At 37.1% G+C, this 14,910-nt stretch overlaps 1 protein-coding gene across 4 annotated transcripts; it reads left to right on the forward strand.

The window, feature by feature from the left end:
* Positions 1-148: 148 nt before the first annotated feature.
* Positions 149-12,619, forward strand: LOC141305400 (pre-mRNA-splicing factor 38B-like). 4 transcript variants are annotated; one of them, XM_073832502.1, is made up of 7 exons: positions 501-557; positions 3,559-3,637; positions 3,765-3,916; positions 6,599-6,673; positions 7,212-7,393; positions 8,632-8,885; positions 11,415-12,619. In XM_073832502.1, exons 4-7 carry the CDS (start codon positions 6,634-6,636, stop codon positions 12,166-12,168), a joined length of 1,230 nt encoding a protein of 409 aa, XP_073688603.1. In that variant the 5' UTR covers positions 501-557; positions 3,559-3,637; positions 3,765-3,916; positions 6,599-6,633; the 3' UTR covers positions 12,169-12,619. The 4 variants fall into 4 exon arrangements, with proteins under 4 accessions (XP_073688600.1, XP_073688603.1, XP_073688601.1 ...); XM_073832499.1 differs by lacking the exon at positions 7,212-7,393 and having other exon boundaries at positions 149-557; positions 3,559-3,627; positions 6,599-6,659; XM_073832500.1 differs by lacking the exons at positions 501-557; positions 3,559-3,637; positions 3,765-3,916; positions 6,599-6,673 and adding an exon at positions 6,703-6,838.
* The last annotated feature ends 2,291 nt before the right edge of the window (positions 12,620-14,910 follow it).

Raw genomic sequence — 14,910 nt, forward strand, 5'->3', positions numbered from 1 at the left:
GATGACTTGTACATGTAGTTTTATAGGATTTCCCTCATTTCTTTTTTTGGGGAGGTAAAAACGATGAGTTTTTCTGTGACAACTTGGCAACCCCTAGCCTCGAATCCCTTTCCGCCGCCCCTCTTCCATGCGCCATCTTGTCCCCACAAGTCGGCATAACTGAACGCTTCGCGTGCTGTAACAAAACAGAGATTAGGTCAAAACGATTCAAAATCAAATTCGAATGAATTAAGAGACGTTGGTCCGCCACTCGCGCACCTCGTCGAACGCGTCGCCGCGATATTTAATAGAGGAAACGGTCGTTTTTCATTCGTTTTGTAATTTAATGGCGTTGTGAGGAAACTGCCATGGCGGTTAGTCAGCAGCAACAACAGCAACAGGCCGTGAGCAAACCGGCCGGCGGGAAACACGGCAATGTTTTACCGTTATGGGGCAACGAGAAGACTATGAACCTCAACCCGATGATCCTGACAAACGTCCTGTCGTCGCCCTACTTCAAGGTCCAGCTGTACGAGCTCAAGACGTACCACGAGGTGGTGGACGAGATATACTTCAAGGTGGCGAAATGAACCCGGGCCGATGCGAGTGAAGCCCGCGGGTTTCTTATTTGTATTACATTTGCGTTTTAAATATTGCTTATTGGTTTTATTTCTGTATGATAGACTTAAATAGTTTTTAAATTAATGCATTTTGCTTTTACATTTAGTATTATGTGAGCTAGACCATGTTAGGCCATTGAGGCTAACTGCTAACTAGTTCAAAATATACTTGTATGAATGATTAATTACGTCAAAAATTAAACGTGTCATCATTAACTCACCCACATGTTGGTCCAAACCAGTAAAATTGACTTATTTAGTAGAACATATGTGACCCGAGACCACAAAATTGTGATTTATTCATCACTTGAAATAAGAAATAAGCTTTCCATTGATGTATTCTTAGGATAGGTCAATATTTGACTGAGATACAGCTATTTGAAAATCTGGAATCTGAGGGAGCAAAAAATCGTAAATATTGAGAAAATAGTTCTTAGTAATGCATATTACTAATCAAAAATTACATTTTGATATATTTACGGTAGGAAATGTACAAAATATCTTCATGGACGATATTTACTGAATGTCCTAATGATTTTTGGCATAAAAGAAGAATATAAATTTGAACCCATACAATGTGTTTTTGGCTATTACAAATATACCTGTGCTACTTAGGTTTTGTGGTTCAGGGACAGATATAAAGGCCTGGTTTCACAGACAGGGCTTAGACTTAGCCAGGATTAGCCCATAGTTCAATTAGGACATTTAAGTAATGTTTATAAACATGCTTAGAAAAACACATTACTGGTGAGCATCTTGAGACAAAGCAAAGGCACTGATATAATTTAAGATCAGTCAGTGCAATTTTCTTTCAGTTGAAACAGCTCAGACTTACATTTAAGTCTTAGACTATGGTTAAGCCTTGTCTGTGAAACCGGGGGAAAGTGTTATAGACAGAATGACAGCTTAAAGGGATAGTTCACCCAAAAATGAAAATTTGATGTTTATCTGCTTACCCCCAGGGCATCCAAGATGTAGGTGACTTTGTTTCCTCAGCAGAACACAAACAAAGATTTTTAACGAAAACCGGTGCAGTCGATCAGCCAAATAATGTGAGTGGATGGGCACCAGACCTTTAAAAGTAAACAAAAACATGCACAGACAAATCCAAATTACACCCTGTGACTCGTGACGATACATTGATGTCCTAAGACACGAAACAATCGGTTTTTGCAAAAAAAACTGAACAGTATTTATATCATTTTTTACCTTTGATACACAGCAATGTCCATCTGTCCTGGGCACAAGCTTGTCATCCGGATCATTACACATGTGAACGCGCTCTGGTGTAGTATACGCAAACGCCGGAAGCGATCTGTCGCATGAATACAACATTCATTGTTTACACAGTGCACAGAGATTGTGGGTATAGCGGCTATTCAAAATGGTAAATATTTGCGCTTATCCTGATTGTTCAAACCAATTTAAAGCTAAAAGATTACGTTTGCTTGCGCAAACTCATCCGGGACTTTTCACAGATTTCCTCTTACGGTGTTTGTGTATTCTACACCAGAGCGCGTACGTGTAACGATCCGGATGACAAGCTCGTGCTCAGGACAGATGGACGTGGCTGTGTATCAAAGGTAAAAAAAGCTATAAATACAGTTTAGTTTCTCGCAAAACCCGATCGTTTCGTGTCTTAAGACATCAGTGTATCGTCACGAGCCGCAGGGTGTAATTTGGATTTGTCTGTGCATGTTATTTGTTTACTTTTAAAGGTCTGGTGCCCATCCACGTCCATTATTTGGCTGGCAGACTGCACCGGCTTTCGTTAAAAATCTTCGTTTGTGTTCTGCTGAGGAAACAAAGTCACCTACATCTTGGATGCCCTGGGGGTAAGCAGATAAACATCAAATTTTCATTTTTGGGTGAACTATCCCTTTAAGTCACCATTTTTTAGTAAATTTTATGGAAAAACATTTGAACAGAGGTAAATAGTGACTGAGCCCATAGGTTTTTAGCAAATCACTGTTCCCATGTGTTATATCTGTGCTGTGAACTTATTTTATAAACCAATTTGTAAGTTGCGGCACCTGCAGCTGTGTGCACATATTTGTGGCAGAAAATCACTGACAACAAGAGGAGTGAAACGGGTACAATCCATGGAATAAGAGAAAAAAAATACAATTTGTGCCTTTTGATGCCAGAATCGGAATGCAAATAATTTTGTATAGAATACTGTCATCAAAGATTCCATTTGAAGTTAAAGAGCCATTTAAATGGACAGACTGTGGATGAAAACTGCTGTGATTGCGCTACTTTCAAAGCATATGTTTGATTTAAACAACATGTCTACATAATATTCACATATGCTGTTCGTGGGGGACGCATTGTATTATAATACCTACAGTTACAGCATGACGTAAAATTTTAAACTATTACCATTAACATATTACATAACATTTATTTTATTTCTCGCAAATGCAAGTTTATATTTCCTAGTTTGGCTTTAACTAAACAATAGTGAGTTTGTCAAATCTTCTTGGGAAAAAAGCCATAGCCGAGGGGAAAAAAAGAATGAGTTGGTTTTTCTTATCAGAATTGTGAGATTTACTTTCAGAATTGTGAGAATAAAATCAGAATTTTGAAATATAAACTCAAATTTACCTGTTTTTCTTCTTTTATTCCATGGCTCCATAGACTGCCACTTGAAAACCATCATTTTCTGCAACCAGATAAGTTCTAACTACAAAACCTGTCATCACTGTTTGCAAACACTGAATTGGTCTATTAGAATTAGAACGATTAAATTAAAGTTCTGGTTCTTTGTGTCAATGGTCGTTTATTGTTCCTACAGAACCTCTAGTAACTTTTGACAAAATGCAAAGATTGTGAACTCCTTTTTCACAATTATGCATGATTTTGTAGTTCAAGTATAAGTATATTAACAGTTAGTTATTAGTTGGATTTGTTCTTTAATCATTGCTTTGTGTCAGAATGTGATTTGTTTCCTTCTCAGGTCAACCATATGGAGCCATGGGAAAAAGGCAGCAGGAAGACTGCGGGGCAGACGGGAATGTGCGGAGGGGTAAGTAGAAGTACGTGCCTTGAAACGTCCTCGACTTCATCCTCCCGTCATCTTTTTTAATTTGATGAATTCAATCAAGCTATTCACTTAAGCAGAATGTAAGTCTAGCTTTAAATCACATGACGTATGTTTTGCAGGTTCGAGGAGTCGGGACCGGTGGGATTGTGTCCACTGCGTTTTGCTTGCTGTATAAGCTGTTTACGCTGAAACTGACCCGCAAACAAGTGATGGGGCTCATCACTCACACAGATTCGCCCTATATTAGGTCACTGGGCTTCATGTACATCAGGTATGAATCAGAACATTTTCGTAACAGTTAGAAAAGTCACTTCATGTTTCTTAAAGGGGAAGTTCACTTCTGGAACAAAAATGTACAGATAATTTATTTACTTACTCCCTTGTCATCCAAGAAGTTAATGTCTGTCTTTCTTTAGTTGTAAAGAAATTGTTTCAGGAATGTTCTTCATATAGTGGACTTCTATGGTGCCCATAACTTCCAAAATGCAGTTTAAATGCAGCTTCAAAGGGCTCTAAACGAACTTGGCTGTGAAAGAAGGGTCTTATCTAGTGCAACAATCGGTTATTTAAAAAAAAAAAAATACAATTTAGGGCTGCACGATAAATCGAAATGAAATCGCAATCGTGATTAATCGGAAGCTGCGATTGTCATGCGTATCTTTTAGTGAAGCGGGGTTGACCTGTGATTTCCATTTCTATGTGATCAGCAGTGAATCTTCATCCAGAGGCCAGAGAGCGCTCTATCTTGGAAACGCCAAAAACAAGAGAAGATCTAGAAAATACATATCGCTGCAGCTGAATATATCTATATACAGATTGAATTGCTTTCACTGATTCAATGTGACTAATAAACACACGACTACGACAATATATTGTTTACTGAAGTTCGTGTTCTAATTTTAATAAAGTATATTTGTACTGCAATGCCTTCATCACTGCTTAGAATAATATGAGCTATGTTCAGTGCGTTATGTGTTAGAAGCCACATCATTTCACAGAAGGATTAATTTCAAACACTCGACTGAAGTTATGAATTAAGTTTGGAGTAAAAATATTATTTGAGGTGGAATTTTCACGTGCTTTGAGATGTAGCACCATTTTTTACACAGCGCCATAGTTCACTGAGAAGCTACACAAACAGCTCTCATTATTGCAAATTATTTATTTTCGATTGCATAATCGTGCGATTAAATCGATTTCGATTATGAACGCGATTAGGTCTTCTAAGCAGAGGTTGCGTTAGACTTTAACATTATCCGTCATTTTGACGGACAGGGTCGGAAAAAATCCGTCATAATCAATCATTACCCGTCATTTTAATTTTCATATTTTAATTATAATAACACATTTAATTGCATTTGTTTTTGTTCACATTTTCATTTTTAATTATGAACCAACAGGACGATATAGGCTTATGCATTTTTTTTCAAGAGTACAGATGAACAGATAAGACTGTGTAACTTCATGTATAACACCACAACCCACAGTGACAGCTATTTTAACATTTTAAAATTATATAATATATATTTATGACCAATATCGATTTGTAAATCTCAGTCGATCTTTTGGTCTATGCCGTTTTCAGCTGATAACTGAACAATACTGACACAGTACATAGTGCGCCTCCCATCCAATAAATTGCAATGAAACAAAGTCTCAAATTTCAAATTCTGTAGATTTTATTAGGAAATTCAAGCAATAAATACCGTTTTGGCACTCTTTAATGTGGCTTGATATATCGTCGTAGCTTCTGTGTAGTCGCCTGTGCATAATCAAACGCATAACAAAAGACTTGTGACAATTTAGTTTTTGTTCTGATCCAGTGATCTGCTGCCACACTGGAGCGCACTCGCCACCAACTGGACAGGAGTGGGAATTACAGCTACAATTTACAATAGATCACCCTCAGCGTAATCTGTCAAAGTGACGGACGGCCTTCAGATTTTTCCGTCATTGCTAAAAATATTCCGTCAATGACGGAGAATTTTCGGTTAACGCGACCTCTGCTTCTAAGTGAACTATGGCTCTGTGTACTACATGCTGCACCATCTCAAAACAGGTGCTGGAGATTAACGGCTAATCACAGAACTGGCTTTATTGACAAAATGTGCACAACAATCGCCGTCGATCAATCATGCAGCCCTAATACAATTGATATACTTTTTAACCTCAAATGCTCATTTTGTCTAGCTCTGTGATGTACATATGTACTATATTTTAATACAGTAAGGTTAGGTCAAAAATCTCATTTTCACCTCCGACTTTGCCCTACATCGCTGCAGAAGTACTGACCCAGTGTTTACAAAGTGAACGTGCAAAGAATGTAGAAGGAAAATGAGATAAGAGTTTTTGACATACCCTAACTGTATTGAACCGGAATTCACAGAGTACACATGCACACCGCAGAACCAAGATGAGCATTTGAGGTTAAAAAGTATATCAATTGTATTTTTTCTTTTTTTCTTTTTTTTTTTTTAGAAAATAACAGATTGTTTTACTGGATAAGACCTTTCTTTGTCAGCTGGGATCGTTTAGAGCCCTTTGAAACTGCATTTTGGAAGTTAAAACTTGCGGGCACCATAGAAGTCCACTATATGTACAACATTTCTTAAAGGTTTTCCTCAAGAAACAGTTTCTTTACGACTGAAGAATTAAAAACATGAACACCTTGGATGACAAGGGGGTGAGTATCTGTAAATTTTTGTTTTGGAAGTGAACATCACTTTGAACCCTGCCCATAGAGGTTCATTTAAGTGAACTACTTTGAATAATAAAGTTCTTGCACTAAATTTAGCAGAGAAATATGAATATGTAGAGCAGAAGTACTCCAACTGCTGTATTTTAGATGATGATCTCATAAGTATTTAGGTCAAGCCACATTGTTTGTTTGAATGGTGCATATTTTCTGGTCTTAATGAATATGTGTTTATAATGTCAAATCTGTGTATTTTAGGTATACTCAACCTCCTCCTGACTTGGTTGACTGGTATGATGAGTTCCTTGACGACGAGGAGGTATGTCACCACGGGTAATGCCTTTATCTCTCTCTCATATTTCTAATGTACCCAGAAAGCTTTAGGCCAAATGCTGATTGTGATGCACATTGCTGTTCTTCAACCTTTGACCTCATTTGGCTTAATGTTCCTCTTGAGATGCACAGATACAGCTGCATTTGTGGTGGCAAGTTCACTCGGTAAGCCATGTCTGTTCTGAGATCAGCACAAACTCTTAGCAAATGGTCCTTTGAGCTAAATGTAAAGTTCTATGGTGATTAAATGTAAATTGCATGCAGTATTCTCTATATAGTCCAGATAAGTGTGCAGCATGTCTCCGTGATTTATAGAGACGTTTATATTTGACTGTAAATATCAGATATCCATTACTGGGTGCTGGCTCATCTCTTATGCCCCTGCACGCCCACTCTTACCTGTAAAGGAGTTGGTAATATATTATCCATTTCAAAAATAGCCCAGAAAAGGAGATCTAATTTGCATTGAGCAGACATTGCTGCCTGGTGTGATGGTGGTTATGTGTGTTTCTGGCTGACTGCCCTGTTCTCTCTCCAGATGGCCCTTGTGATGCGGGTGGATTGGATATAGGGTGTGCTCCACACTCTTGGCTGACGTTCGTGAGTGCAGTTAGACAAGCTCACCCCACCCACTCCACCCCTTCACTAAAACCGGTACAGCATATATGTCAGCTGGCCTACGACATCCTCAGCATCGCACCTAATTTGAGTCATTGCATAGTAAGAAACATTGTGGAAGCTTATTATTTTGAAGCAGTGGTTTAAACTGTTAAACTATCCCACTTAAATTAAAGGTGCACTAAAGGTCCATTATGAAATAATGATTATTTTTACTAGTGATCAAGGAATTTATACAGTGGAATTGCCGATTGTTATTACATGATCCAAGATGACGGTCAGTGAAGCAAACAACAAAAATACTTGGTGCACCTGTCAGTCATGGATGCCTGTTTCTCTGCCACTGGATAAATCATGGAAAAAAGATTACTGCAACTTTTTAATCTCGCAATTCAAATGTGAGTTTATATCTCACAATTTTAACTTTTTTTTTTTCAGGCAATTCTGGCTTTTTTCTCAATTGTGAGATTTGCAATTTAAAATTTTAAAGTCAGAATTGCGTGATATAAATTTATCTGGCAATTCTGAAGTTTTTCACGCAAAGGCAAATTTATATTTCACAATTTTTACTTTTTTGACTTCTTTTGACTTTTCTCAGAATTGCGAGACGTAAACTCGCAATTACGAATTATAAAGTCAGAATTGCGTGATATAAGTTTACCTCGCTATTCAGACTTTTTTCTTGCAAATGCGAGTTTATATTTAGCGATTTTTACTTTTTTCAGGCAATTCAGACTTTTTTTCTCACAATTGTAAGATGTAAACTCGCAATTGCGAAATATAAAGTCAGAAATGCATGATATAAGTTTATATCTCACATTTCTGACTTTTTTCTCACAAATGCAAGTTTATGTCAGTTTTTTTTCTTTTTGTATGCAATTCTGACTTGAGATGTAAACTCGCAATTATAAGGGGGAAAAAGACATAAAAGATATGTTCTCAGAATTGTGAGTTTATATCTAAATCACAATTGTAAAAATAAAAACTTTTTCACAACTTTATCGGAATTGCAACTTTATTTCTCAAAATTGAGTTATCTAAAATCTGAGAACAATTGTCAGAAATGCGGAAAAAAAAACAATTGTGAGATTAAAGAGTCACAGTTATCTTTATAATATTCAGTGGCAGAAGCAGGCTTCCATAGAATATTAAGTCAAGTGAGAGCAGAGGTGAAGACTCAGTATTTGGTCATCACGAATGAAGCATTTTATTCAGGACAGTGTACAGTCTAATCTTTAGCGTTAACCAGAGGTTGTGCGATAAGTGCATGTCTGGGTGTACTGTTCTGTGTTTGTGATTTTGTTGTTAATGCTTTTGCTCCTCTTTGTCTCTGTGATCAGGAGTTGGACGTGAAGGCTGGAGGAGGCTGCGTAATGACGATCGGAGAGATGCTCCGCTCCTTCCTGACCAAGCTGGAATGGTTCTCAACATTGTTCCCACGAATACCTGTTCCTGTGCAGAAAGCAATCGACCAGCACATGAAGGGCCGACCACGTAAACCTCCACAAAAAGAAGAGCAGGATGAAGAGGAGGCGGCGGCAGCAGCAGCAGCACCGGCCGATTCGGGAAGGCATGGAGATAGGCGCCGTTCCAGGTACATTCGTTGTGTGTGGGCGGGATGAGATTATTTGGCTGACCAGATCAGTAGTGATGAGTGTTTGTGGCGATGTAAGAATGCAGGTTTTGTTCAGCTCTTTCAAATGATCACCAACCATTTTAAATGAACTAGCTGTTCAAGACAAGCCATAACGTCTCTGTAAATAAAACAAAGAATACTGGATTGTTTTAGTTTTACCTTATGTGGTACTTGCTATTTTTGTAAGTGGTTGTGTAATGGACACACAATTGGCATTGTTGGATTTAAGACCAACTCATTTGTCATGTTGTTGGTTATTGCTGGTACATGTAGGGCCTTATGAAATTACTTAAAAAAAAAAAAAAAATTCCAAATTCATTTTTTTTTCCAAGTTCTTTTTTTCTAGATTCTGTTTTTTCCCTTTTCATTTTTCTAGACTCTCTTTTAATGGTTAAACTAAACTTTATTAATCAAGAAGCGTGTCTAATTGATTTAAATCATGAAATGTTCAGAATTTAACAGCAATTTTTAACCAAAAATTAGTTTTATTTTTACTGAAATCTGTATTTTCCATTATTTTTCTGGATTCCATATTAATGGTTTCATGACATGCTTTTGTAATAATCAAAAGCATCTCTAAATAATAATAAAAAAAACTAAATCAATTCATTTTTTTTTTCCAGAAATACTGTGTTGTGTAATTACATTTTTCTGGTAAATAAATTGTGACCCGTCTTGAGTAGCAACAATAGCCAACAATTGTATGGGTCAAAATTAATGATTTTTCTTTTATGCCAAATATATGCCAAAAAAAGATCATGTTCCATGAAGATATTTTGTAAATTTCCTACTGTAAATATATCAAATTTTAATTTTCGTTTAATAATACGCATTGCTAAGAACTTCATTTGGACAACTTTAAAGGCAATTTTCTCAATATCCCTCAGACTCCAGACTCCAGATTTTCAAATGGTTGTATCTCAGCCAAATGTTGTCCAATCCTAATGAGTTACATTTGAAGACAGAAAATAGCTTGTTTTTTTCCTAATGTAAATTTTTTCATCAAATTTGTGACTATTACCTTACAGCCACAGTTATATAATCTAAAATGATTATCAATCTATGACCGTCTTTGAGTTTTTGGGGGTGTTTTTTCTTTTCGCTACATTAGTACATGATACACATGTGACCCTGGACCAGTTTTAACTGAAAATTGATTGTTTACAATAATGCGTTACTTACACACTATTGTGCTGTTTAAATACTGTGCAGTTGCTTTGACACAATCTGTATTGTTAACAGCGCTATATAAATAAAGGTGACTTGACTTGACCACAAAACCAGTCTTAAGTAGCACAGGTATATTTGTAGCAATAGCCAAAAATACACTGTATGGATCCAAATTATAAATTTCTTTTATGCCAAGAATCATTTGGATATTAAGTAAAGATCATGTTCCGTAAAGATATTTTGTATATTTCCTACCTTAAATATATCAAATCTTAATTTGATTAGTAATATGCATTGCTTGATTTGGACAGCTTTAAAGGCAATTTTCCCAATATTTAGATTTTTGGCACCCTCAGATTCCAAGTGTTCAAGAAGTTGTATCTCAGCCAAATATTGTTCTTTTCTAACTAACCATGCATCAATGGGAAGCTTATTTATTCCGCTTTCAGATATATAAATCTCAATTTCGAACAAATTACCCTTATGACTGGTTTTGTGGTCCAGGGTCACAATTCAGGTACACCTCTTTTCTGGTAAATATTCCTTAAAAGTAATGTTTTATTAATTTTAGTAGTATAATTACATTAAGTAATATAATTCTATCAGTGTTTATTTGACTTGTTTCAAATTTAAATAGTATTTTGAGGATTATTATTCACATACATTAATCCCTATCACTTTTTGATTTAAATGTACCGACCTACTTTTGATTTATTTACCAGTTTTAACTGAAAATTGATTGTTTACAATAATGCGTTACTTACACACTATTGTGCTGTTTTATTAATTTTAGTAGTATAATTACATTAAGTAATATAATTCTATCAGTGTTTATTTGACTTGTTTGTCCAAAGTTTGAAAATTCCGCGTAAATTCTATTTTAATTTCATTTTTGTATATGGATGGCTCATGAATGTTTACAACATCATGTAGAATGTATAAATTTTCCTTCAAAGCAAGTGTGACTGATGTCTTCAATCCCATATGAGTTGACATAGTTTTAAACGTTTAAAAAAAATACAGTTACTCTGTGTAAAACTTTAGCAATTAGCCCAAAATTGTTTTCTTTAAAAAAAAAAAAAAAGTTTACACACCTTTAGTTGTTTTTTAAAAATGCTCTTATTTCTGCTTTGACTAATGCTTTTCTATATCAGATTCTGTCTTTCATATAGTTACCTTGCAATGTTGTAATGCCTACATTTAATCTGAATGCAGGTATTGCTTTTCCACTCACCTCTACTTGTCAAAGTTACCTGTGGGTTCTAGTGTATATTTTTGTGTGGTTTAATATTTTTATTTGTGTTTGTGTGTGTTTAGGACACCTAAAAGAAGTCCAAGTCCCAAAAGTTCCCAAAATCGTTCGCGGAGTCGCAGCCATCACAGAGAAAAACAAGGCGCCAGCTTCGACCGTGAACTGGAGAGAGAACGAGACCGGCAGCGCAAAGAACGAGAGGGAAAGGACCGGGATAGAGACAGAGATAGAGAAAGAGAGAGGGACAGGGAGAGAGACAGAGATAGAAGACGCTCCAGAACACCAGACCGAACCACAGAACGCCGACGCAGTCGCAGCAGGGAACGACGCCGGAGTCGCAGCGCCAGTCGAGAGAAGCGGAACGAGAGGAAAGACAGAGATAAAGAGAGGGAGGCAGAGAGTGAGAGAGAGCGTAGTCGCAGGAAAGACAGAGATCACCATAAAGATGGGGAGAGGTCAAAAGACAAGAGGAGTAAAGGAGAAGGGGAAGAAAGGAGGCACAAAGAAGATAAGGAGGATAGGAAGCACAGGGAAGAAAAGAGGAGTAAACGTTCAAGGAGCAGAAGCAGAGACAGGAAGCACAAAACCGAACGACCTAGCAAGAAACGTTCTCGCTCGAGCAGCAGGAGCAGGCAGGAAGCAGGGGAGGAGAGAAACAGGAAACACAGCCATAGTAAGGAACGCTCACATAAACGCAGTCGGAGCAAAGAGAGATTGCACCGTCGAGAACCCAGCAATGGAAGAGAACATGTAAAACAAGATCGTCACAGTCCTGAACCAGGAGAAAGAACAAACAGTGTTCGAGCAGAGTCTCCTTGATCCAAGTCTCTCCCTTCTCTTCTCTCGAATTCCCTCTGTACCTTTATTCCAGTCCTTCTCTTATTACTTAATGTCTTTATCTTTAATCCTCCTGTGCACCACTTGTGTTGAAGTAAGCAAATGGAAAAGACTGGATTTTTTTTTTCTGCACTGTTAATGGCCACTTGTGTAGACATCAGAAAATGTCATTTTCTCTCAGTTGCCCTTTACAGATGTCCAAACTGAAAATGACATTTTAAAATCCTTTTTTTAAATCCTCGTTCTCCCCCAATTCGTTTTCTGGATTTTCACAAATGGCTTTGTACATAGAGCTCAGAGAATGTTTTAAAATTTCAACAGAGCTATCACAGAGTTGAGTTCGTGGCACGGGCCGCTGAAAGCTGTGCTGACATTGTGCTGTTTCATTGCTCTGTTGCATCTCATTTTCTAATAAAATTCTTGTATGAAACGATATTGCTCAGTTGTATATTTGTCATGTCATTTTGCAAAGCTAAGTTCTGTAAGTAAAAATATCACTCATTTTCTTCAGAGGTTGATGGTTTGTGTTGGCATGCCAAACTTTGAAGACAATTGAGATATTGGTTTTGAGATATTAGGTTGATGAATTAAGACGTGTATTTGCTGTATGATTTCAACTTTATTTTTACAGTACTATGCATAATAACAAAGAAGTCTGAGAAGTTGCTATAGTTAAGAAAAATAGTGGCTACCCATTCCCATGAAGCATTGTGATGTAATCTAGTCAGTCCTACTCTTTAATTACTTGTACAAGTATTAATATTTTAAATTAAGCTGTAAATGTAATAAAATGTATTGTTTTATATTTAAAAAATATTCAGTAGTTTCATATTGTATCAACTGAATCTGTTATCAGTTGCGTTGGTTCATGGGATGAGTAGTTTATTCACTCAAAGATGCTAAATACAAAGCCCTTGTCAGTTCTTTGTAAGAACATTCATTTTATAAGAACAGCAGGTGTTTTGTGTATGGTTGATTTATTTTACATGTGCTTTACATGTCATAATTTATAAGACTGATCACATGGAGAAATGCTTTCTGTATTTAATATAACTCTAATCATACAAAACATAGGAATACATATTTATATAAGACTTTTTTGTTAAAATATTTGGCATTGCGTAGAAAATCCTTCAGCCAGAAACAACAGATTTCAGAAAACATTTTAGAAAGAAATAATGTTAATCTTTTACCCAGTCAGTCTATGTCACCCTTAAATATTTTTTTTAAATTAACCTTTAACCAGAATATATGTAACATGCAATAAAGTTAAGTATCACAGAGTTTCAAGAATTCTTAGGCAAGTGCAGGAATTCTTAGTAGCAAAAGAGTGCGATGAGATAAAAGCTTTCTCTCAGGGTTGGTCAGGCCTAGTGTGGAGAGAACCAAGAGTTAATACCAGAAACCTTTTCAAGACTTACACATTTTCTGCTTTTGTTTAGCATGAACTCACCTTTCTCACTTTGTGCCAGGTCTCACCTCCTCCTGCGACCTGCTGTCACTGCCAAAGTATGGACAAGGTCAAAGGTGACAAGACTTCACCAAAGCAAGGTTTTGACAATCCTATGTCTACAACTGCTCTAACATTTGATTCCTGTTCTCTAACACCACTTACTTACCTAAAACAGGCACAGAGTCTTGACTCTCCCCGGCAGCGTTGCTGGCAGTTACGACAATGTGGCCACTGCTGAAATTGGCGACAGAGCAGAGGCGTTGTGAGGTCACACAGAGTTTCGTCCTACTAGAGGAAGTAACCCCATACACAGTGTAGTTTGTAGTAAATAAAGCCTCATTCCATTCCACCACCGCCAATGATGCAGAGAACGTCACATTTACAGGAGCACAAGGTACTGGGAGGAAAAAAAATAAACATAAGTTATGTGTGTTTTGTTTTTGCATTTAAAGCATCTTTAATTCCTGTTTAAATAGCTAAGAAGTGACTGAACATTGTGCACCTGTGTTTCCAGTGACAGCAGCAGACTTGACACTTGTGGTGGCAAGGTTCCTTGCACTGATGGTTGCGCTGTAGGTGGAGCCACAAGGCAAAGGCACCTCAAAGAACGTGCGACTTGTCCAGTAGGACTCGAGGTCAAAGAGTGCCTGGCTGTTGCCCTGAATGCTGCCCGTGAGTGCCAGTAGGTATTCAGAATTAGGACAATTCACAGTAGACCAAGATGCCCTCAAGATCTGAGTGTCATTCATTAGTGTACGGGGGACAACCTTAAATCCAGCTGGAGGACAGGGAGCTGGGGAAAAAAGTGAACAAGACTTAAACCCTGTCGATCTTTTGATTATTTTATATATATATATATATATATATATATATATATATATATATAATATATATATATAGTGGTGGGCATAGATTATTTTTTAAATCTAGATTAATCTCACTGTAATCTTGGAATTAATCTAGATTAAAATGGCTAATTTGAATTCTGCCGAAGGCGTTCAGAATATGTGTGCTACCCAAATAATGACTAAAAGTAAGTCTTTCAGAACGTGTTTCTCAAGCCAGGTGGCGCATTATATCAGGCGCTCATCTCCTGTTTCCAAAATGCATCACAAACTGCTTGACAATTGCATTTACTACACAATTAACTATACAAACTTGTGTAACCAAGTACTTCTGCGCAAAAGGCTGCGTGACGTGCGCGTTGCAGTTAAATACACAGACGCGCACGGGCATGGATATCTGCGTGCATAGTCTTCGGTTAAACTGTG

This window comes from Garra rufa, unplaced genomic scaffold, assembly GCF_049309525.1.
Source record: "Garra rufa unplaced genomic scaffold, GarRuf1.0 hap1_unplaced_002, whole genome shotgun sequence".
In the NCBI taxonomy this organism is placed as follows: domain Eukaryota; kingdom Metazoa; phylum Chordata; class Actinopteri; order Cypriniformes; family Cyprinidae; genus Garra; species Garra rufa.